Source organism: Calonectris borealis, chromosome 8 (assembly GCF_964195595.1).
Source record: "Calonectris borealis chromosome 8, bCalBor7.hap1.2, whole genome shotgun sequence".
Lineage (NCBI taxonomy): Eukaryota > Metazoa > Chordata > Aves > Procellariiformes > Procellariidae > Calonectris > Calonectris borealis.
In genome coordinates, this window is record NC_134319.1 from 33670965 (window position 1) to 33694577 (window position 23613).

At 47.9% G+C, this 23613-nt stretch overlaps 1 protein-coding gene across 5 annotated transcripts; it reads right to left on the bottom strand.

The window, feature by feature from the left end:
• Window positions 1-314: 314 nt before the first annotated feature.
• Window positions 315-23516, bottom strand: ZBTB37 (zinc finger and BTB domain containing 37). Of its 5 annotated transcripts, XR_012674578.1 has the most exons (6): window positions 23390-23516; window positions 21259-21370; window positions 18810-19759; window positions 17306-17405; window positions 3252-15038; window positions 315-3109 (listed from the first exon to the last, which is right to left on the bottom strand). XR_012674578.1 is itself a non-coding variant. In XM_075156919.1 (5 exons), exons 1-5 carry the CDS (start codon window positions 23491-23493, stop codon window positions 14550-14552), a joined length of 1755 nt encoding a protein of 584 aa, XP_075013020.1. In that variant the 5' UTR covers window positions 23494-23516; the 3' UTR covers window positions 315-14549. The 5 variants fall into 5 exon arrangements, 4 of the variants coding, with proteins under 4 accessions (XP_075013020.1, XP_075013021.1, XP_075013023.1 ...); XM_075156919.1 differs by having other exon boundaries at window positions 315-15038; XM_075156920.1 differs by having other exon boundaries at window positions 315-15038; window positions 18810-19762; window positions 23390-23449.
• Between the last annotated feature and the right edge of the window lie 97 nt (window positions 23517-23613).

A 23613-nucleotide genomic window follows, 5' to 3' on the forward strand; every position in this document is an offset into this window, starting at 1 on the left:
AAGGGTTTTTCTTTTTTTTTTTTTTTCTTTTTTTTTTTTTTCTTTTTTTTTTTTTTTCCCCCCTAAGAGGAACCTATTTAAAGTGCTGTTCTAGTTTGGAAAGGGACTCTGTTTAGAAAAAAAATGGCACCTTTTCACATGAGAGATCTGCTCTCTGTATGTGTTTGTGTATATATATATATAAATTTGCAGAGTCAGATCTGCTGACTAATGACCAACGTATAAAAGTGTTGTTTTTTTTTTTTTTAATTTTATTGCTTTTTTACTGCTGCCTGCTCCCTTGGAGGCAGGAGGGAGATGGATCCTCCTCTTACCTTCCACACCGTTAACTAATTTCCCAGTGCAGGAACTTGAGCCCGCAGTCTCGCAGCTCTGGCAGCAGCCTTTGGCCCGCGCGGGACGGTTCGCTATTACACTGAATACGTGAAGTAACGAATCCACCCGGAACTGTCGCAGCCCCAGAGCGAACCTGCAAGGGTCACAGCGAGAAACTGGCGGCAAAGAGGGGTGGTGGACCCCGAAAGGCTTCCCCCTGCTCCTGCCAGATGCCATTTTCATAGAGTCACTTTACAGAGCAGACCTGCATTTCTGAAACACAGAGGTAAGGAAAACAAATCTGTTTTAAGTGAAAGCTTTGCTGATAGAGTGTGTAGTGTGGTAACCTCAGCACTCCAAGAGAGAGAGGTAGTTACTGTCCTGTGAATCTGCTGCTGCTTAACGCAACTCACTTTCTGGAGTGATTGCTCAAAAAAAAAAAAAAAAAAGAAAAGGAAAAAATCCTGTGCTCTTTATTAAAAGTTATCCCAGTTAAATCTTTCTGTTGAAGACATACTTGCCTATTCCCTCTAAGAGGCTTTTATATTTTAGAAATTGATTGTCAGTTTAGTTCATTACGAAATCAAATTTGAGTAGCAAATTGCTATACAAAGCCACTTACATTGTTAACTCTCGTTACAATACCCTTCCACTGCTCCGCAAGGAAGTGCTCGATCATCAGTGTCCCTGTTTGGGGGTTATTGTTCAGCTGAACAGGGCTCTCGGTCACAGCTCGTCTGCTACAGCGTCACCGCGTGACAGCGTAGGACAGCATTTCATGCTCTGAGCAGTTTTAATAGAAACGTTAAAAAGAGCTACTGGTGTCATATTCACAGTGTTGTACAGGAAAGACGGGGTGACGCCGGGGAAAAGAGGGGGCAGAGGGTGGCTTCGGAGACAACTGGGGCGCAGCTCGTGGGAGCTTCAGCGAGTGTTTAAGATACCAGAGGCTTAGGGGAAAACTGCATCCGTTCCCTTCCCTTTTCAGACAAAAGCAGTACTTTGAGTAGCTTGCTTTCATTTCTGTGAGCTAACCTCTGGTACAGCCTTCTCTTGTCCTTCGCTAACCCTGCCTGTAAGCGTGGGGCACAAGGTGAGGAATACGTGACCGCAAGAACATACAGCTGCATATTATTCTCTTCCTAATTTCAGCTTTTAAAAGAGCTTATTCAGGAAAGTCCCTGTTTTACCACCAAAAAGGATTACTCTCGCACCCCTTGGCCTGTCCTAACTGTCAGCAATTTTACATACACGAACACAAAAGAAACATGCGTTGTTTGAATGACAACACTCCCTTTTCACGTCAAAATACTTCTCACAGTCGCTTGCCCTGTGACAATGTAGCCCTGGAAGCTGTCACTCGCCCAGGCAAGAACTTCAGGGGAGCCGAAAGGAACTACTCTTAAGCAAAGGGGATGACAAAATTCTGCTCTCCCTCCCAAATTCACCCTGCTTCCCCCAACAGCGTAACCCTGGCCTTGGAAACCTTCTGACACTTGAGAAAAGGACCTGCGCCCCACCTACACAACCATTCCCTGAACCTCTCCCGCAGAGACCCAGTTTGCTCTCAGCCTGTCAACGCGCACCGATGACAGCCTGCCTGAACAAAACCCCATCCCCGTCCTTTTAGGGAGCGAACTTAGGACCCATTCACCTTGACTCTGGCCGACTGAAAGCGGCTCGTGGGGCAGGGGACAGCCGCAGGGGTGACGAGGCTTCACGCCCCTTGCCAAAATCAAAGCTGTCATCGGGAGAATTGCCCTCTCCACCTTTTGTCAGCGTAACCCGTGCACCTTCCTCCTCCCCGCCCGCCCTCGCCTCTGCTAAGCCAAGAGTTGTGTTCAGTTACCAATTTACACGCAATGAAGTATTAAATAAAAGCTTCACAGTAATCCACAGAGCTTCCTCAGACACGTAAACTCTAAGAAAACAGCATCACGGGAGCACAAACTCCCGTATCAAACCAATGCCCTAGACACGCAGATGAACGAACGGACCCCGGACACATCTCTCGGTCTCAAGATGCAGTTTTTGAACTTGACCAAAGGGGGAACCAGTGAAGTGACATCATCGGGTTAAAACTCATTTTCAAGAGGCTTCTCAGCCATAGTTTTGTGATTCCTCCCCCCGCCCCAGACTGAGTCACTTTTCTTCTTTTATGCTGCTACTTTCTGTATTTTACAACCAGTAGTAAACCTAACCCATCTAGCTTCATTTTCCATTTCCAATTAGTTTCACAGTTTCATAGCCAATGGTATTGGGTCTGACTGCAAAGATAACGGGAAAGTTTAAATAAATAAGCTTCACTGCAATATAAAAATAATGAAGACATTTAACCGTAGATCTGAGGGAAGAGGGTTAACTACATTTACAAAAACTAAGTAAAGCTGGAGGCTTAACATAGCTGACGGTCTGCAAAAAATTAATGCACTGATTTTTTTTTTTAAAGTACTGCCTTAGATAACTGCAGTAAAATAATAAATCAGAATATGTCAGATTAAACAAGGAACTTACACAGCAGTATTTAAAAGATACCTGAATATGTTTCAAAAGCTTAACTGATATGAACTAGGAAGCCCATTAAAGCTGCCCATTTTTACATGATAATATTAAAAAAAGAAGTAAGAAAAATACAGCTTGGCATAGCCTAGTGGAAACAGGAACCTGGAGGCTGCACTCGCGCTTGGGGAGCAGCTGGACTTCACAGACCGTGGCACGCAAGATGCTCTTTCACGGATTAATCACTGACAAATGAAAAAAAAATCCTAACTGGAAATGCACTGGCAGGATAAAACTCTCCATCCCTTGTTATTTGCAGCACGCGGTGGGGCAATATTTTATACTCCAGGGGAGGGACAGAGAAGCCCAGAACAAGGGAGGGTGGGGGGGAGGCCTCTGGGTCGCAGCCCTGCCTCCCCGCTCAAAGCAGGGCTAACTTCAAGCAGGTCCCTCAGGGTCTTGCCCGGTCAGGTCTGGAGTACCTCCAGGATGGAGGTTTCACAGCCTCTCTGGACAACCTGTTCCAATACTGTTTGGCTATACTCACGGTGAAAAAAATGTCTTGTAATACCTAACCTGAATCTCCCTTGTATAAACTTCTGCCTACCGCTGCTCCTCCTTCCACTGTGCGCCTCGGAGAAGAGTTTGGCTCCGTCTTCTCTGCACCCTCCCCTCGGCTGCTGAGTTTAAATAGAAGAAATGACATAGGTAAAGGAGAGAGTACTGAAACAAAAGCAAACTTCAGTCTTCAACAGCTTAAACACATGCTAGAAAACCTAACAATCGGAAAATGGCACTTTGAAATCTGTCTGGCACTACCCATTCCCAGCCTTCGCTTGCCACCCTTCAGTTCCTTCCAAGGGCGTTTCTGAAACCCGCACAGCAAATTTGCCTCTACTAGGGACTGACTCATTTTCCTTCGTTACCATTCACGGCTCCAGGATGGAAATACTCCAGGATGGTGATGCTCTAACGTTTTAGGACAGGGTACAGGCATCTTTGCACGCCTCTCTCCCAAGACAGCCGGGTTTCCTGCACGCTCCCGAACACGCGCAGGTTCTACAACCGGCATTTCCCTGCCTGCAGCGTCCACAACGTGCTAGACAACATGCATGCTCCATCCCAATGACGCTTTGCTGTCGTTTCACCTATTCCACCCAACTCCTGTGCCAACAGCCGCAGCCAGTGCTGAAAACGGATGAACCCTCTTCTTATTTCGGGTGTCTCCCTGCTCCCCGCGAAGCCAACCTCCTTTCCTCCCTATTTCTGTTTGCGCTTTGCAGATGATCTCCCTGCTACAACAAATGGCTCAGGCGAGGAAGAAGCAGATGGCGTGTCTCTGGCTATCTACAGAAACTCCGGCTAACGTAAGCAAACTGTCCGTATGGTTGAGGTACTGCTGTTCTCAGTCGCTTTGTGGGCTGAATCCTTTACAGCGCTCGTCAGCAGATGGGGAAAGGACCTCTTCCCATTTACAGACCACAACGGGTCTGCAGCTGTAGGGAGATTTGCCACCAATTCTATGGTGGGGAAATAAAACAGCTTTGTAAGGGGTGTGATATGAATCACACGCTAGATGATGTAACAGGTCACCGTCACCAGGTTAGAATTAACGCTTATTTTTTTAATGAAAAGAAGTATTTTGTTAATTATTCTGCTGCTGGAATATAACCAGTAATATAACTGGTTTCCTAGCAAGAATTACCCCAGACTCCACATGCATTTTTTTTTCCAGCAGACACGATAGCTTCCCTCTAGCAAAGAAGAAAAGCACCCACCCGAGCCCCTTCCCTCGGTGACAGGCAATAGGTCGGGGCTAAAAGGCCTGGGCTCTAGCTGGGGCACAATCCCACAGCTCCCTCCCTTCCTCCCTCCCTCCCTGCGCCACGTTCTGCAGGGAAACACCCTCTTATTTCCAGGGAGACAGTTTCAGCTTGGCCTGCTCCACCGATGCTGCGCGTAGCAGCGGGGGACGAGCAGGGGGGCTCGTGCAGGGCTGTGCTGGTACAACAGAGCCCCGCGGCTTTGCAGAAGCACTGTGCAAGGAGTTTACAGTGAAATGTCTCCCACTCCTCTCCCAACGCTACTCACCAGCTCATCAGAAAACTACTACCCTGCAAGCTTGATGGGCGCAGCTCAGACCACTTTTTGGGAACGCTTCACCATCCTATTGGTCCCGAAAGGTGCCCATTTACCTGGGTCATCTCTAGCACGGGGCACCCAGCACCCCCCGGTGTAACACATACACGCTCCCAGCCAGGTAACACGATGCTGCGCAGCTCCCCCGCCGCCCCACCGAAGGCATCGACATACCTGGTGCGGTTCTCGCTGGAAACCTGGAATGAGAACACGGGGTTCAAACGCTACCACTTTTCCTTGCCCAGATTTCTGAAATGGCCCATCTCACCCTGCAAAAACAAGGACCTGAATATACGTTAACAGCCAAACGCCCAGGCCTGCTCCACCATCCTGCCGAACGCAGGTTTAACTCCTCGTTCACAAAAGCCTTTGACAAGTTCAACCTTTTGGTTCCGAAGATGCACAATTCCCCTCCTAAGATTCCCCCCCCCAGGCTCCCGACACACAGCCTCAACGCCGACCGCGTTCCTGACGCTGAAGGCAGCAGAGTCTGTTGTTCGCTACCGAAGCGAGAAGCTGAAGTACTCACGCAATGGGAAGCCACGAGGAAAATCTCCGAAGAAAATCCCATCTGCACCTCTAATCTCGAAGACCCCTGCAAGCAGGCACCGGTGCCCAGTGACTCGATCCACACCGCGACAGAGACCGGCTCTGCGCAAAGACCCTTCCTCGTCCCTCCCAACTTCTACAGCAGCATAAAAACCGTGTTACAAACGTCACCTCCTACGGCCACAGGTTTTAAACTTTCTGTGATCTGCGAAGTCCTATGAAGTCCTACTCATGGGTGTTATGCAAATTATTCTTAGACCACAAACTGATGCTGGATGAGAATTTAACTAAAGAGAACATAAAAATAATTGGGGAGGGAGCTAAGATTTTTAACATTTCCATGAAAAGAATTAAAGCTTTAAAATAAAAAGAATCATTTTTGGTCTGTGTCCCAAAGCCATCAGAATGGTTATAGGGAAAGCCAGCCAGCAGCAGGCATTCACAACCCCCTCACCCAAAGCCTCCGGCTTACATATCATCGCCAACCCACCGAACACCGAGGAGTCACTGGATGCAGCTACTCACACCAGTGCTACTTAATAATCAACTTGGGAAATTTTCAGTGGAAAGGGCTACCTTGTTGTAAAAAAAAAAAAAAAAAAAGTATTAAAAGTTATTTGAACAAAAAATGACAGAAATTCCACATACAGACCACTGTCTCAATCAAATAATTCTTTTCTGCCCAGTTAGCAGCCAGGGTTTGGTCGAAGGTACCTCTCTTCTCCCGAGCCTGCTTTCCCTTTTTCTCTTGCCTGGTTTATCAGAGCAGCTGCTATTTGACGCAGCAGCCAGACGGGACCTGCTACTGGCATCAGACCAGTTTCTCCTGAAGCACCTTCGCCCTGAGGTTGCTTACAGGACGCCTCAATCAAAAGGAATTTGATGTGACGGATGATGTTCCTACGCACTGGTTCAGCGTGCGGCGCAGAAGGGGTCTTGTACTCAACCCGCAGTACCTGGTGACTACAATTAGAAATAGATTAGCTTACAGTCTTTTTATATTTGCCAGATCTAGTAGCTAAAAACTGTACTGCGTGTAGCTGGCAGAGTGCTTGATACGCCACGGGCTCTGAGTACGCACCAATCCTGCTGGGGAGTCTTCAACGAACTTAATCAAGAAAGGTAGGTGGACCGTCACCCTGCTCAATAGAGGGGACGCAGGGAAACCCTCTATAAAAAGAGACTCTAGCGTGCGGGCTGAGCAGAAGAGCAAGAGGAAGCCTCCACTGCCAAGCCCGCGGGAGATGGTTAGAGGTGAATTTGTTCATAGCGTTTGCTAATTCCCTGGAAAGGCAATTACTCCCCGGCACTGAAAAATCAGTAAGATTTTATCTTTGAACCCATTTTTTTCTTTCTGTTGGGGACAGCAGAACATGCATCTCCACAGAAGTTACTAAAAAAACCCCAACCACCTCTAGACATCAGTAAATAGCAAAGGCCTGTTTTCTAAAACTGTAAATTAGATACTAAATACGTTAGTGGTTGTTTTTGTGGCCTTCTCTCTCCAGCTCCCAGTTGTGCCAGACTGCATTCAGATTTGCTGTCTTCTCCCTTTTTATTTCTAGGCTTGCCAGAACATACTTGTTTTTCTACAAAACCGTTAAGTACCATGAAAAACATTGCAATTTCCAAGCCTTCAGAAGGCCCTGAACCCCCCTCGTGGGTTGCTTTAATCCGAGAGCACAGACGAGCCAAAGCCCAGGAGCACCGGGTCCGGTGGCAGCTGTACTCTGTCCCAATAAACACCTCTCAGCTCCAACCCTTATTAGATAGCGCAGCAAGCCAAAAGGGACGCCGGCAGAACAGTGCCAGCACTGAGACAGCCTGTCCCGTCTTTTATACGCCTGTCGACAAAAATTCATCCAAACCCTGCATCTATAAGGAAGGGGTCAGGCAGAGGACAATAGGGAATCACTTTAGATCCACGTTACAGCATCTACAGCAAATCCATGCCTAAATTCCTGCCTCATTTTCCCTTGCAGAGGATTTCCTCGAGGCATTCCGGTAGGCAAGTCCTCACGCTTCCTGAAAGCATCCCAATTCAAGAGGTTTTGTGACCAGCAGGCACAGCAGGGTGGCAGAGACTCCGAAGTGATTCTGCTGGAAAAATCCAGCAGCAGAAACGCTGCTAAGTCACGTTTTTAAAGCGCTCATTCAACCCACCGGCTCCCTGCAGGGTCGTTCGACAAGGCGGTACCGAGATGCCCAGAGCCGAACACAGCACACCTCAATCCAGACCTGTGAAGAGAAGACACCAGAAGACCACAGCGCTACCTGACATCGCCCTCTCAGCTTTAACCACGCGCCTCACCTCCATCAGACGCCCTGCCATACTGCTCTTGTAGCAATTCCTCCAATACCAAGTTATACTGGATAAGGAAAAAAACAAACAACAGTGTTTTAAAACGGTAACCCATACTGCTTCCCCACCAGCAGACTTGACCCAGCAAGTAAGTCTTAAATCCTCCTTCCTGCAAATCTCTAGGATTCGCCAGCACGAGTTCCGAAGTTTTATTCGTATCTGCATTTTTGTCAGCAAAGATCTTTCAGAGCTCTCATCTAAAAAGGTTCCTCCTATTTCCGAGACACATCATTTCACAAGCTGTAATACTTTGGTTTACAACTGGATTAAAATATAAATTAAATAAGAATAATGCTAAATGAGTTTATATTGAAACACTTCATATATGTATACATATATATGTATATACAGGTATGTGTGTGTGCACTCCCTAATGACAGCTAGAGGAAGCAAAAGTCATTCTCCAGAGGCTTCTACTCTTCCAACTAGCGTGGTCAACTTATCCATTGCAACAATTCCCTGTGCATAAAAGCTAATGAAGCACTGGAAGGTGGCGCTGGTGAACAGCTGGATCACACAGCCGTTCAGGAACAGAAAGACAATAAATTATAAGAAGCAGTAGTAACTTGTTCACAGTTGGGATGAGGATAATGTTATAGGAAACCTGAATTTTCTACAGTCCTCAGGAATAAAAAGTCAAAGGTCACTGAAGATTACAGTTGGGTATATTTCAGTTAATCCTAAAAGCAAAGATCGGATCTGACACAAAGAAATGGTAGAAACCACATGGAATTTCTCCCAGCGGACTAAACCCCGGTACCATCAGATTCAGCGGGAAGATTTCCGATAACCTCCACCGGAATTCAGCCCGGTGATGCTTCGATCGCTGCCTCCGTCTCAGCGACGGGCATTTTCACAAGTAGGAAGATTCCTTGAAGCCAACTCAATCCTACGTCCAAAAGAAAATGCTCCCAGTCCTTCCTTGATTCTACTTCTCTTCTAACTATCACCCCAAACATCACATTCAGTCTCTCCTAGTCCCAGCCTCTGCGTTTTCCTATGTTTTGCAAAAGAAAGCCTTTCAGCAGATGGAAATATTTTAGAGATGGTAGGACTCTTCAGACAATTTTATAACCCACTTGAGTGGGTTCCAGATTAGGAATAACCTAAGCCTTTAGTAAGACTGACTGCAGCAAAACTTTGGTCTGCTGCATTTTATTTAAAAACAAAAAAACCAACAAATCTACTCCAAATCTACTCTATTCCAAAACGTTCTGGTAGACATTAGTTTCAAGCAGCAGCCAGTAATGTTTGCATAGTTCTAGCTTTTATTTGGTTACAAATATATATATATAAAAAAATGTACATACATAATATATATGTATGTATTTTTATATTAAAATATCCTTTGAATGACAATGATTAAAATAAAGATACTTAGCTCCTCTTTAGGACCTTCCACCAAAGATGTCAAAGCTCTGAGCATGGATCTCACCTCATGACAGGAGTAATGCTCATCTCTGAGAATATCGTTATCGCCAGACGAGGCTACGCCGGCGGTCAGCGGCAGCTCCATCAAAAGACCCCCAGACTTTCTGACTGCAGTCCTGGCTACGGGCTCAGCTCCCAGGAGCCCAAACCTTGACCAAAATTAGAAGTTTCCTGAATTACAGCTCCTTGACTTCTCCCATCCCCAAAATATTTCCGGTAGAGCAAGAACAGCATCTGGTGTCACTAATCTGCAGAAACGCTTGGGTGCTGGTACGGCCAAATTGGCAGGGATGTCATGGATCAAAGAGGAGAATTTTATAAAGTTTAAATAATAAGTTTAAGGGGTGCTAATTTTTGTTGGTTTCAAAGATGCATGACTCGGTCTACCTCACAAGCTACCTTCCACCCAAATAAACCGCACCTTTTCAGCTGTCTTTCTATTTATACATTGGGTTCTGCAGGAGGGATGAAGTCAGCAGCAAATAAAAGCTACAACTCTGCTCTTGCAAATGCATCGTTAGGGTTGAACTACCCAAAGGTGACAAAAGGACTCTGCTCGAAGACCGGACTGCTTAGAATCGTTTATCGAACGGGGCATCACGCTTTTAAGTGAAATTATTACTGCGTAGAGGCGTGGGACAGCCTGCCCTGGAAAACAAAGTCACCTAGCTGTCACAAAACAAGAGCAGGACATGTAGGGAGATCTGTCCTCTCAATATATTTCAACTTTGATCTCACAGAGGGCTGAAATCCTGGCTCCGTGCCCTCCCCACCAAGCCTGCCCCGCTACGCTTTTCAGCAAGATCGCAGTTTGTTCCAAATGCAATTCCAGCTCTGAATAGCTGTCAGATGGGGACAGGGTCAGTCGTTACTGACCTCGGCTGGATTTAAAACAGCAGCAGAGACACAAAACGCTTTCTATTCTTCCTGCCCTTCAGCCACCCAAACTTCTGAAAGTTAAATTACACAGATCACAGCTTGCAAATATTGTAAAGAAGATGTAGGTAAGTCAAAGGACTGAACCCGGTGGCTGGACAATGCTGGGAGGACAAGCGAGGGATTGCCCGGCTGCATCGGCTGCTCTGACTCTTACCAGGCTGATATCCCTGGATCTTATTAAGCGGCTCTAAGTGTGTTCTCAGCCTCCTGTTATAAATACACATTTCATAAAGCCTCCTCATTCATCCCTCTCTGTCTAGCTGCTGGAAATAAGAAGCACGGTTTGCTTGCACATACTCCTGTGGCAAGAGAGCAAAAAGACCTTCTGCTTTTTCCCTTCCCCAGCTTCACATCGGTCATCCTCCCACGAGGAAGAGGTTTCGCTTTTCCCCAAAGCAGCAGCACAGTATTAACACAATTCTTGTTATTTTCACAGCTATTCACAGGGAACCTGGCAGCAGCAGGGAACGGCCACGGCAACCGTCACGTCACGCTGCTGTGACTTGGCACCGGGGCTTTCTGCAGGCTCAAGGAGATAACCGCAACACTTCACATTTGGAAGGTTTCTTTGCCGCAGCAAAGAACTAAGAAATGTGTTCCCCCTCCGAGAAAGAAAACTGCAGAAATAGAGTGTGTTCCCCCTGCTGCCTGAGGCAAGCAAACAAATGGGTTAGTAAGCCCTAAATCGGAAGCGGACAGAAATGTTACGTACAGAGGTATTAAAATATGACAGAGTTCTCTTCACATCCTCCTTAAATCACAGTTGAAATCACAGTTTTGGCAGAGGGGAAAAAGCTGCAGCTAGATGTGGAAATGCAAAGCCGTGCCTCAACCCATCGCAGAAGCATTGGCACTTGGAAAGTTGGCATCTGATTCTCCACAGCTTCGGTGCAACCGTGAAGAGCTGCACGGTTTGCCAACGGAGAGGCAATGAAAGATGGTATCATTCTGTTACGGAAAGCAGCTCCAAGTAGCTACACCACTGCTGGAAAATTCACATGAGGTTTTTCCATACCGTATACGACCTCCAACCCCTTTTTTCTCGAACCTTGGCCTTATCTGCACTGAAGAAGTCAACCACTGAAAGAAAAGTTTAATAAACAATTCCTCTGAACTGGTTCCATCTTCTAGTGCGGATGGGCCTAAACTGCTTTCAGCGCTGTTCGAGAAAACATCAGAGACACCATGATTCCTACACATACATACACATACACATCCATTAAATGTACAGAAATAATATTAAAATGATTCCCACTACCATACCTTATACTGACTCTAGCTACAAGCTATAAACTTCACCTCAGCGAGGCCCGGGCAAGAATATTGGCTCTTTTGCATGCAATCAGAAATGATCCTTTATACAGTGGCAACCTCTGCACCAAACAAAAAAAAAAAAAAAAAAGACATAAAAGAGGAAAAAATAAAAACCTTTCACAAGCTTTGTTTTCAGACTAGCCCAGTACGATGTGAAGGACCAATTTCACGGTTTTCACCAGGCCAATTGAAAGTAGTGAATCAGCAAAACAGGACGCACCGCTGGCATCCTGGACTGTTAGGATGCTCCTCCGTTCACAGTATCGATACAGTAAAACAAAAACCTGCTCAGGAAACTCACAGCTATGCCGTACGAATAAAGGCATTCACCATTTTATGTCAGCCCTTCATCACTACGCTTTGATGGATCGGTTGCCATCTGTTTCAGAAAAATGTTGCTTGCATAGCAGTTACTGCACCTTCACCCTTCTCTTCACAGCAAGCTTAGCAGGGAAACTTTCCCACTATATTTATATATAATATATGTATATAAATAATTTTATGTTTTTATAGTTTGGTAGTATTCTTTTAAAAGTTCTATTTTAAAACACTTAAAAATCTTCTAAGCAACTAAAAGTAACTTTTGATGCTCTCTAGTGTGAACAGGATAGGATTTCAAAGTTTTTAACTTTTTTCTTTTTGATTTTTGGTAACTTCAAAAGCTATGACTAAAGCAGCATACTCTGCACATCTCCGCTCCTCCCCACACCTCGATTGCAACGAAACCTACCTTAGCCACCCTCTTATCTCTCGTCTTCTGCAACTGCTCTCTGGCAACCTTACTGTTTCGGTACAATCCTGTTTGACCTTCGACAGGAAACCCAATGGGTCTGGTCCCTCAGGTGGCCGCTTAGAAAATCATTCGCTGTGTGACGATGCACTTGACAGGAGAGGAGGAAGAAGGGACAGAAGGAAAACGGAGGTGAAACATCAGTTTTCCTGTTTGAAATGGTCAATGACATTGTACTTTGCAGGTGCCCGGCTCAGAACACCTGCAAAGGTTCCTCTCTTAGAGCACATCCCCGTTACACGTGATCCCGGCACCAAGCCCTTCCCTTCCCCACACACACACAAAAACCATTAGAGCCACGTCTGCTTTTTGAGAGAGACATGGGAGGAACAGTGAGACCCCTCACTTATAAAAGAGAAAAATATATAAAGCGAGGCAAGAATACATCACCCTTCTCCAAATTCTTCCCTCTAAAGGGGCAGGAAAATGATTCCGAGTCCCAATTTGCAGGTGGGGAAAGCGAGGGCTGGAGATGTTTCCATGCGCCCAAAATTGTGCAGTCAGACTGCGGGGCAAGCTTTATTTTTACTTGGTAAGTCTCCTGCCCGCCAAGCCCACGCTCTAACTTGCCCGGCTTGCTTTGCCAAGGCAAGATGAAGTGTATTCCTTTTTCAATGTCTCACTGTTCCTCTCATCACCTTAAGGATCAGAACTTCATCCTGCCTTATTGTACACGTCACACATCCTCAAGAGAACTCCTTCAACCAAACGTCCTCTCCCAAACCCAATCTGCGCAACCTGTCGTTCATTTTCCCCCTCCACCATGAACAACTCGGCATCAGAACCAGAGAAAACTCTTAAAGTATTGCATATTTTTTAAAAGACTTCTTCAAAAGATGTCAAGATATTTGCACTTATCTACCTGTCCCATGCTTTTCCGTTTATGAAACACGTAAGCACGTGCAAACACCTACAATACACAACGCAGGCATGTCTCTCCGGGTTTGCTTAACTTGCTCTAAACATCAGAGCTGCTTAGAATACAAAAGTTTAAGTCCATGCAAGGGGACAGAGTTGTGATTGCTCTAGGAACCATTCACTTTTAAGTTTCCTGAACCGTTACGAGGAAATAAAGTAGGGTTTTCTTTTCTTTTTGCATTTCATTGATAAAAAAGTTATCAAACAACTAGTTTGTAGAAACACGTTTAAAAGCAACCACCCACAATTGCTCGGCTGGGACGATAGTATTTCAGTATACCATATTGCTGTTATAAAAGATCGAGGGGGGAGTAGGGGTGAAGGACGACTTTGGTAGCCAGCCTCTAACTCCGCAATTCAGCCAGTCCAGAAAAACTCCTCCTAACGCTCAGCAACACCTGAAGCACGCCAGCGCACTGGTCAGGACGTCAGAGTGCTCTGAACTCCAGATCAGCAACAGCAAAGGACAACCTCCTCCGAAAGACCCCTCCAACCCTTCTCCCAACGCATCAGCGTCTAATGCAAACCTCACAGCTGCTAAATTTCACTTTCAGTAGCCGAAGCGCTTCAAACTTGGCCGGCCTCTAGAATACCGCTTTACAGCCGTGCCCGCTTTTAACAAGGGGCGTTGAGGCCGCACGCCTGGAAGGGGCAAGCCAAAAGCCCTAAAATAATAGTTTAAGTAAAAAGGTAAAAAGAGACACACCAAAAATAAGACAGGGATAAATACACTCGGGCAAGGCAGGTTCCACCAGGACAGTCTTTTTGTTTTCTTTAACGTGGCAACTACCTGGGGAATGGAGGAAGGCAACGGCACCTCGCCCCTGCTTTCCCCTTGAGCTGGACCAGCAGATATGGCGAGGAGCAGCCCCGCACGCTAGGCTCGCCGGGTCTGCACGGCTGACGGCCGGCGGGACCTAGCCGCTGGGCCAAAACGCTGTCGAGAAATACAAATGACTGCTCGTCCCAGATCACTACGGAACATTAAAAAAATTTAAAATCCTGTCGATCCCTGAATAAGAAGTTGATTGACACAGTTGTTTTGTTTTTCTCCAAGAGGAGGAGGAATAAGGGAGAAAAACGTTTAACACTCTACGTGTGTGTGTGTGGGTGTGTGAGAGAGAGAAAGAGAGAGAGAGAAAGATTTTTCTATTTTGGCAACATCTTGGGAGCTTCTTACTGTCCAGTGGTGGCATTGCACTAATTACAGTACCAGCCTGCCAGGTTGGTGCTGACTCTTTAGAGCCAAAAACGGGAAGACGGTCCTTTCTCCCCAGACTCTGCAGCCGTGTTTCAATCTGGCCCAGTCGTGGACACAGATCCCTGTGCCGTCTCCACCACAGCGACAGCCTCCTCCTGCGGAGGAGATTCTTCCTCCGCCTGGCCCCGAGACGTGACGGTGGTCTCAGGGGAGATGCTGTGAGGCCCCTCCAGAGGCATACAGCCAGGGTGGTTCTTGCGAAAGTGCTGGTTGAGGATGGCCTGGAAAGGGAAGCTTTTGCCGCAGACGTGGCAATGAAAGGGCTTGTTGCCTGTGTGCTTGCGGATGTGATACTCCAGCTGATCCTTGCGGGTGTACTTCTTCCCGCACATGCGGCAGACAAAAGGCGTGATGCCCATGTGGAGACGCATGTGCCGGTCCAGGCTGCCTTTCTGGTTGAAGGATTTGGCGCAGTAAATACAAGTAAGCCGTGGGTTGTACCGGAACCAGCGCTCTGAAACCTCCTGCTCCCGGAGATATTCCACATAACCGCTCACTCCAAGAATGGCCGATTCCTCCCCCTGCGAAGGAAGCAACAGAGATTTAAATTACAAGCAGCCTGAAACAAACTGCAGGAAAGAAGATCAGGCCCCAGTCCAGCCAGTAAAGCACAGAAGCATGTGCCAAACCTCGAAATCACCAGCACTAATGTCTTCAACCTCAAGCACACATTTAAGTGCTTAACCGGAGCCTTGGGGCTGAAGACAAATGAGCAATCAATTAGAAACCTCTGCGATGGCGGCCCCTTGTGCCAAGTCATTTGCTAGATCCGGGGAGGAAAAGACAGCCCTTGTCAGGAGGGCACTTAGCCACCGATTGAGTTGTGGATCAAAGGTGTCAATACGTGTTACTTTTTTTAAAACTTGGGCCAGTTTGATGAAAATACTGTATACCGCCTTCTGTTTTACTTACTAAAGGTTAAAAAAAAAAAGCCAATTGATGAGCTTGCAGTAAAACAAAGGTGGAATAAACTACAAATCGTATCTGAAACTCTTCGGGTGTCACTTTACACAGGTATTTATTCAGGTGTCGTTCAGGATTCATTTTATAACGAATCATGTTTGCCTAAATGGCTGTGTAACCCATCCCAGCCCTGCGGCATTGCAGGGGAGGATCTGCAGCACAGCCAGCTAGCACACCTGGCCCGTGTCACACAGCACGGACTAGCTGGCTCCTCGTTATTTTCTGAAGCCAGAAAGACAAATAGCCAAGGGTAACCCTGAACCGCAAGCTCAGGCTCTACGACAGCCGCTTCTGGCTATCATATCCAGAACGAGCACAAACAGACAGTCTCCTGAATGCCTCCGTGATGGAGGATGCAGTATCTGCACTCCCAAGTCTCAACGCCGTGTCCCGATGATGCCAAACGCAGACAAGCAACTAGCGTAACGGCAGGAGGGCCTCTCCTCCGGCAGCCAGGGCTGTGCCCGCGCAAGCAGCAGCCTAACTGTGCCGTTGAATCCGGCTGTACGAGCACTGGTAGGCTGCTCGGGACTAAAAGAGATGCACAAAGCGATGGGACTTTCTTTCCACTCTACCACTGCCACTAAGCAGGGATCACGGGCAGGCTAATTTTAGCATCGATATGGCAATACCAGAAGAGCGGAAGGTGATGATACTTCCCCGTGTACGTGGTAGCCTGCGGTTTTACGTTTGAGGCCATCTCATGATGGAGAAATAATAGCAGCTTTTCTGTATGTAGAACTAAAATTGCTTTGTATGTCGCATTTGCCCTAGAGGGTTAGTTTGACCTGAAATTTTCTAGATGTATTCTGAGGACACAAAACAAAGCTTTGGCAAAATAGGAACAAAAAGATATCTTTTGTTTTATGGAAGTGTATTACAGAGTTAGCAGACAGCAATCATGATTTTTTTTCCCCTTGCTTCACTTGGTCTTACTCAAGGGCAAAGCAGTCCTCCTCACCTGCCTCCAGCAAAGCCATTTGATTACAAACTGACACATTATTTATCTGCCAGGCACGCAAGAGTCATTCTATACAGTGCTGGGCGATACATTTGCATTATAATGCCACTGCGATACTGACTGTATGCAACAAAAAAATCAGATCAAAATGATTAGGCACAGGTATTACCACCGTGCCCCACCTTGCTGCACCCTATAGCCCATTGCCCTCCCATATTTCTGCGTATCTCTCCCTCCTGCCCCAAAACTGTGCCCATACCCCAAGAAAGCAGAGGAGTCGGAGCTACTTTATGTTGCAAATTCTGCTATGCAACACAGTCCCTTGGGGACGAGACAGAGACCTCTGTACAAATCCACAGCCCTTTGACACTCCACCCTAGAGGTTTACTGGTGTAGCGCCTGGAGGGCTTTTTGGAATGGTTTTGGCACTCGGGTGGAACGGTTCAGCTGTTGTCACCCCTCAGTCTTCCACAGAAGCCAACTAACACCTCCTCCCTCAGCTCAGGCATTTGCTGTCAGTGTTTTAGGGCAGATTCAACTCTCCAGGCAAACGGGGTTTCTCCTTAGGAGTTGGTGGCCTGCCCAGAAAAAGGGTTGATATTTATGCCTTCAGATAACGAGATAAACTCCTCATGTTTTCCAGGTATCTGGCCAAAATCCCAGACGACAGCCAAAATCAGTTTTAAATCATATACCGACAGCATACGTTCTCAGTGGGAGCAACTAAACCCTTTGCAACAGTAAAAGGTCTTTGTTTCACAAACAGTATTTCTTGCAAATATAAAATATTGCATACTTCATCACCGCACAGTCCCCTTCACCTTCAATGCCAACATTTACTTGCAAACTGCTTGATCTGCCTACCTGGGAACTGGGCTGCTTGGGCTCATCCATCCGCCCGGGAGACTCGCTTTTTGATCTGTACCGCTCAGTCACAGCAACCATGCTGCCAGAAGGGCTAAATCTGTGGGGTGGGGGAAGAGTGTAAACGGAGTTTTTAATGGGCATCAGGTCACTACGGTGTTTAGAACAACGGGTGAGCAATAGAGGCACCTGTATAGCATCTCTTCATCCTCACCAGCTAACACACAGGAGGCGGAACAGCGCAAGTATAAAGGAAAAACCAAGTCATACTGGTCTGTGGTTTCAGTCTTAACATCTGAAAAATAAAACTGAGTCATTTGGCTTCCAGTTCAGTAACAGAGAGCTTCTCGGTTGCTATCGCAAGTAAACCGATATGGGCCCAGTGACTCGGGAACTGTACGACAGGAAAAGAAACCATTTCTCTAAGGGCACCTCTCATTCACCACCCTCACCCTCCTCCCCCTTTCAAGTGTGAAACAAAAGCGATGTGATGGACTCCGGGTAGGAAACTGTGGATATTGAGTGCTGTGCAAAAAGAGATGCTTGAGGCTAGCTGATCCGTGGAAAAAAGTTAAGGAACTAGGAAAGGATCCCTCTCCCAAGGGCCAGCTCAAGATCATTCCCACTGATTGATTTATTAAGCGACAAGTGACAGAATATCCACTGCTTCCAGGTAGCTGTTCCCCCAGGGGACCAGAAGGATTGAGCTAGAAGAAAAGAGAGGCAGATGTGAAGGGAAACCCCACGAATATAACCCCCCCAAACACAACAGATCTGTCCTTTACGAGATCCGTTCTTTGGTCTGAGCTAATGGCAAGAAAACAAATGCAGGAACGGAGGGGAAGCAGATGGATGGAGAATCAAAACACAGCAGATTTCACCACTTATTTTCAATACAGGCTTTCTGCTCTTTCATATAAATCAAAACAACAGCGGAGGTCGAGGAGCTCCCCACTTCAACTGCTTCAGAAGGTGTAAACCCATGACCCACTGCTGTCCCAGACCACCAGGAAGAAAATTTCTTCTTGACCTACAGCTGGTGACCGGCTTGTTTCTCAAACAGAACCACCCCCAGATTTTCAGGCCAGAAGGCATCATTGCAATGACACTTTGCGTAACACATACTGTATGTGACCTCGTTAATTCCGATGCTGAGCACGATATCTACGGAGACTGAACTGCAATATCTTCTTTAGACAAAAACCTCACCTCAGCTATACACCGAGAGGTAGATTCCAACCTATACATCTCTAAGTGCCACTAATTAATTTCCCAAGCTAGCCTGTACCTGGAGGTCCTGGTCTGATCACTACCCAGACAAAATACTATAACCCAAACTGGATACACTTTCGAACACCACCAAAAGCTTCCTTCAGCGCTTATGCTTCATGGCCACAGGAAATATAAGGGGGAAACGTTCCAAAGCGACCAACCCAGCCAAGTGAAAATCTTGCACAATCTCCTCTTAGAGCCAAGATCAGTAATTAAGTTAAAGAAAACTCACCTGTCAATCTCACTGCTGGTTGGCCTGACCACTTTGGCCCCGGAGGACCCTAACACGTAAGCCTCTTGGCCCATCGATCCGTGGCCCGTGGTGTCGATCACCATAGCGGTGACCTCCTCCGCGCTGCTCCCGTCTTCTCCCGACGGCTGATGCTCTGCCCCGAGCCACTCCTCCAGGTTCTCCGTTTTAATGCGTACTCCTCCCAGCACCCGGAGGTCGTCGTCATTCCGTCCCCCGTGGTCTCCCATTCCCGTCTCAACGTACCACTGTCCCGCTCTGTTAATCCGTAGTATGGGCTCCCTGCTTTCCACGTCCGAACTCTGCTCAATTATCTGGGGGCTGGTGGACTCCTCGGGCGGGCTGAGCTCCCGAATGTCCAGCACTGTGCTAACCTGGCCCAGGCGACTCCCCTTCGGGGTGTTGTGACGCGGGCTCAGAGAACGGTTTAGATTTGGCGTCACCCGGTGAGACTCCGGTGGTCTCTCCTGATGCTTTGTCCTGGTCTGGCTCAATTCCGCTTCCACCTCTGCCACGTTAATTTTGAAATGAATTCCCTCAAGAATCTGCGTGCATTTGTCTATGATGTGCTGCATCTGCAAGAAACTGGCGGCCGTTAGGTAACTGATGATGTCAGCCAGCTGCAGACATATCCTACCGGTGTAACAAAAGGAAAGGAGCTGCTCGAAAACGGAAGGGTTCTTGATGACAGAAATGGAAACGGTGCTCATTTCGTTCAAGGACATGTGGTCGCGGAAGTAGGGCGAGCTGGCAGCCAGCACGACCTTGTGAGCGCGGAAAGCTTGCCCCTGCACGTTGACCACGATGTCACACAGGCGACCCTGCATGCGTAACTGATTCAGGTGGCTCAGGACAGAGTTACTGAAGTCAGGAATCTCCAGCTGAATGTTCCCACTCTTCTCCATGGCTGTCCCAGTTGCAGGTGCACAACCCTACTGGAAAGGGGGAAAAAAAGCCATGGTTAACAGAGCTAGGCTATCATTTGCATTTAAAACATTTTTCACCTACTTTCATGCAGTTTGAAATACTGGGATTTTTAGAGAAGTCTCTCACCATTTAATTTACAAGCGCCTCGCAGCAGTCCTCTGATCTTTATGTGCTGTACACCACCCTTCACAAGAGTTACGTTAAAACAGTCCCCGACAGATCCCCATTCCCCATTCCCTGTGGCTTAAGTGCTCGAAACAGTTTGTTCTGTCAGCCTCAATAAAAGCACATTTGCACTGTAAAAAGAACATTAAAAACGGTTCAGGTACTAAAAATAGACAACTGATTGCATAATGGATTAAAATACTTAGCACTTGTACCTTCTAAGCACTTTGAAAAGGGGAAAGTAATATTGTTATCCCTCCGTTGTAGAACAGGAACCAGGAAGGAGACGCCGGGACCTAAATCCTCCTCAGAGACTTTTCAAAAGCTGACCAGCACACGTTTGACCTCAAGGCATCTTAAGTACATCGTTAAACCCAAGATATTCATCCTATGTGGCGTTTCTGACACATGGCAGCAAACATACAACAGGCCGGTGAAGGAAAAAGAACAGAATCCGGTTCTAAACACCAGCTTATCAGACCATCCGCTGGGCACAAGTGACTGCCTGGCAAAAGAAGCTGACGTTTGTGTGGTTTGAGATACTGCATACAGCAAAAGACAACTCATGAACAATGGGGATTAACAAACTAGCTCTCCTAGTTTCCCTTCCATAATTCATTTTTCTATAATCATCACATTTCATTTTGGCAAAGTTTGAAAAGGAGCCCTGACCATATATGGTAAAAATTCGAAATGATCCAAAATTAGACGTAAACTCTCCCAAAAAGAAAAAAAAAAAAAAGGGAAAGTAAATAAGTTATTAAAGACCACTTGTGGCATGAACAGCTTCCAAGCTGGATGGCATCTGAAGTGTCGATTAAGCAGAGTGCTGCAGATATCAAAACAATTTCAGGCAGGCCGGGAATACCCAGGCTCATAACGCCTCCTCCGAGAAATCTCAGAATTGAAGGGACTAGCACACAGGAAAGCACACGTGCCTTTGAAGGACTTGGGTTTTTTTTAAATTTACGAACGCTGCAGGATAGCGCATGTTCCTATGCCCAAACAGATTTTGTGCAAACTTGGCAAAATATGTTACTAAACCTGAAGCTGCAGGACAGCCTGTCAATCTTGGGAGGTCGTGCAGAGATTACTAAATGGCCGGACGGCTGCCTGTCTCTGGGGTAGGTGAGACCAGGGGTGCACAAAACTTCACAAGGTGCAGCTTAACAGCGCCACGTCTTAAGGCTTCTTCCCCCCCCTTCCCCTGTCTTTAGAAGAAAGCAATAAAACCCGCAAAAATCAAGGAACTATAGCGCACAGGTCTGCGTCAACACAGCGTTAAGAGCAGAACTTCAAACGCACAAAACAAGGCGAAATAGAAAATCCGACGTCTTACCTGTAACGTTACGAGTAACATGCAAAGGGGAGGAAACGGGGGTGGTATCTTGTTGTTTTCCTTTTTTCTTCTGATGTAGTAAGAAGGTCTGAAAACTTTTCGCCCCCTTCCCCTTGAGAAGCAAAAAAGAAAAGAAAAAGAAAAGTAGCATGGAGGAATTGGGTTCTCCCGAGCACAATCAAGAACGTCAAGCTTCATCATTCTTTGTTTTGCTGGAGCAGGATTAGCTAACCATTACATGATGTCCCACCCCAAACCACAGAGAAACACTGCATCTTATCAAAACTGACCTTTCCCCGCTGTCTGCTCAGTGTTTGTGTTGTACCGATGGTCGTTAAAATAAAAAATGGAAGTGCAAATAACCTGAATAAGTCATTTCCTCTCTCACGGGGCTGGTATCTCTGGCACTAACCCTGCCGCATTTAAACACACACAAGGTTTTCCTCAAACGAGGCATCTCACTTATACCATTAGGAACACTCACGCAGCCGAAATCACATCGAGCATGTGCAAATGTTAACAGGATCGGGGAGCCTGTAATCTCACAACGTTCCCAAACCACCGGCTTCTAAAGCAATAAACCCCAAAGCCTTCTCTTAAGGAAGGCAAGCAAAGGCAAGGCGCACGGGCACCCTTTGCGAGGTGGAACACCCCTGCGGAGGCAGCGAGCGGCCAGGTAGGCTCCAGCAGGGCGGCGAGGCTGGAGGCAGAGGCCGACCGTTCGTTTCTCAGGGGGTCAGCTGGGGACGTACAGAAAGAGAGGGGAAAAAAAAATAATCAGATGTTTACTGCTGAGTGTGGCTCTGTACGGCCCCGGTCAGGAGTCAGTTGCTCCCAGGGGAGCCCGAAAAACTATTTGCGAGGTCCTGCTCCGAAGGCAGGGAAAAATCCACCTGCCGCTGATGGCAGAAGGACCCACGTGGCTTCATTTACTTCAGTATCGAGGAAGCAGCATTTTATGATACGCTTTGGGGACAACCTGAGTCAGAGGCTGGCGAGGGGGAATCTTTCTTTTTGGTTCAAACTACCCTTGTCAGAAGACGATTTCTGTTCCTCCCGGGTAAGGAGTTTATCATAAGCTTCCGCACCTCAGCCGGCAGCGCAATGACATCTCGGTTTGTGCCTTTCCTGGCACGAGACTACACGTTCATCATCTCAGCCTTTACCTGCAGGATAAGCGGGATCTCCCGCTGAGCAGTGCTCTTTACAGAGAACATATTGAGACACTTATCTCTTTTTAATACAATTTAAAGTGTCACCAGCTGAGACTTGGACTTACTTATCTCAGAAAATGTCGTTCAGCCGGTGAGGCAACTACCAAGACCAGGAGAAATTCTCGATCCATCAGGCCCTGGTACAAAGCCGGGACAGACCGTCTGCAGCAGATGACGCTCAGTCTGAACATATCCCTTGTCAGAAAACTGTCAAGCTGGGGAGCTGTTTAGAGGAGGTGGAACTGAAAACCCTCGGCTTTTGGGGCTGAGATTTACCACGAGTGGGCAACTTGATGACTTTCAAATTACAATGGGACCTTACAGAGATCAAACCAATAGCAATTCTAAATTGAGATGAGAGATGCTGCCTTTCCCGTCCTTCCCCGCCTCAGCTAAAAGAGCAAATTTAACGGCGCTGGGTTTATTCCCCACTAAATCGCCCGTAAGCGATGACTCCAGGCCTTCGCTCCCGGCGCCAGGCGATTACGGTTAATTTTCAGCCCTGACAGCTGCAGAGAGGCGCCTGAAGACCCGAACCCGGGGGTGCGTGGAGAAGGCGGACCGAAATCCGCCCTCCCGTCACCCCGAGAGCTCAATCACCCCCTCGCCGTCCCGCCCGTGGGGCTGACAACGCACCCGCCGGCCGGCGGCCGCCGGGCCTCCAGGGAAGGACGGGCCCGGCCGGCGGAGGCCCCGCGGAGCTGAGGGGAGCGGGCCCGGCGGCCCCCGCCCCGCGGCCCTGAGGGGAGGAGGGGCGGCGGCGGGGCGCGGCCGCGCTCCCCGGCCCCCTGCGCCGGCCCCCGCGGGCGTGACGGCGCCTCACGGGCGGGGCGGGCCCGGGCCTCCCCCCGCCCCACCCCGCCCCGCCCCGCCCCGCCCTGCCCGGCCCGCCGGGCCCGCGCCGCGCCGGTACCTACCTGGCGGGGGTGGGAAGGGCCCGCAGCACCGTCCCGGAAGCGAAACCCCCCGAGCGGGCCGCACCCCGGAAGAAAATTCCCGCCCGTGAGGCCGCGGAGCGCATCGCTCCCCCGCCCGCCGCCGCCGCGCCACGCCCACTCGCCACGCCCCGGCACGCCACGCCCCCTCCCCCCCGCGACGCCGAGTGGGGAGGGGCCGCGCTCCGCCCGCCGCGCCGCGCTCA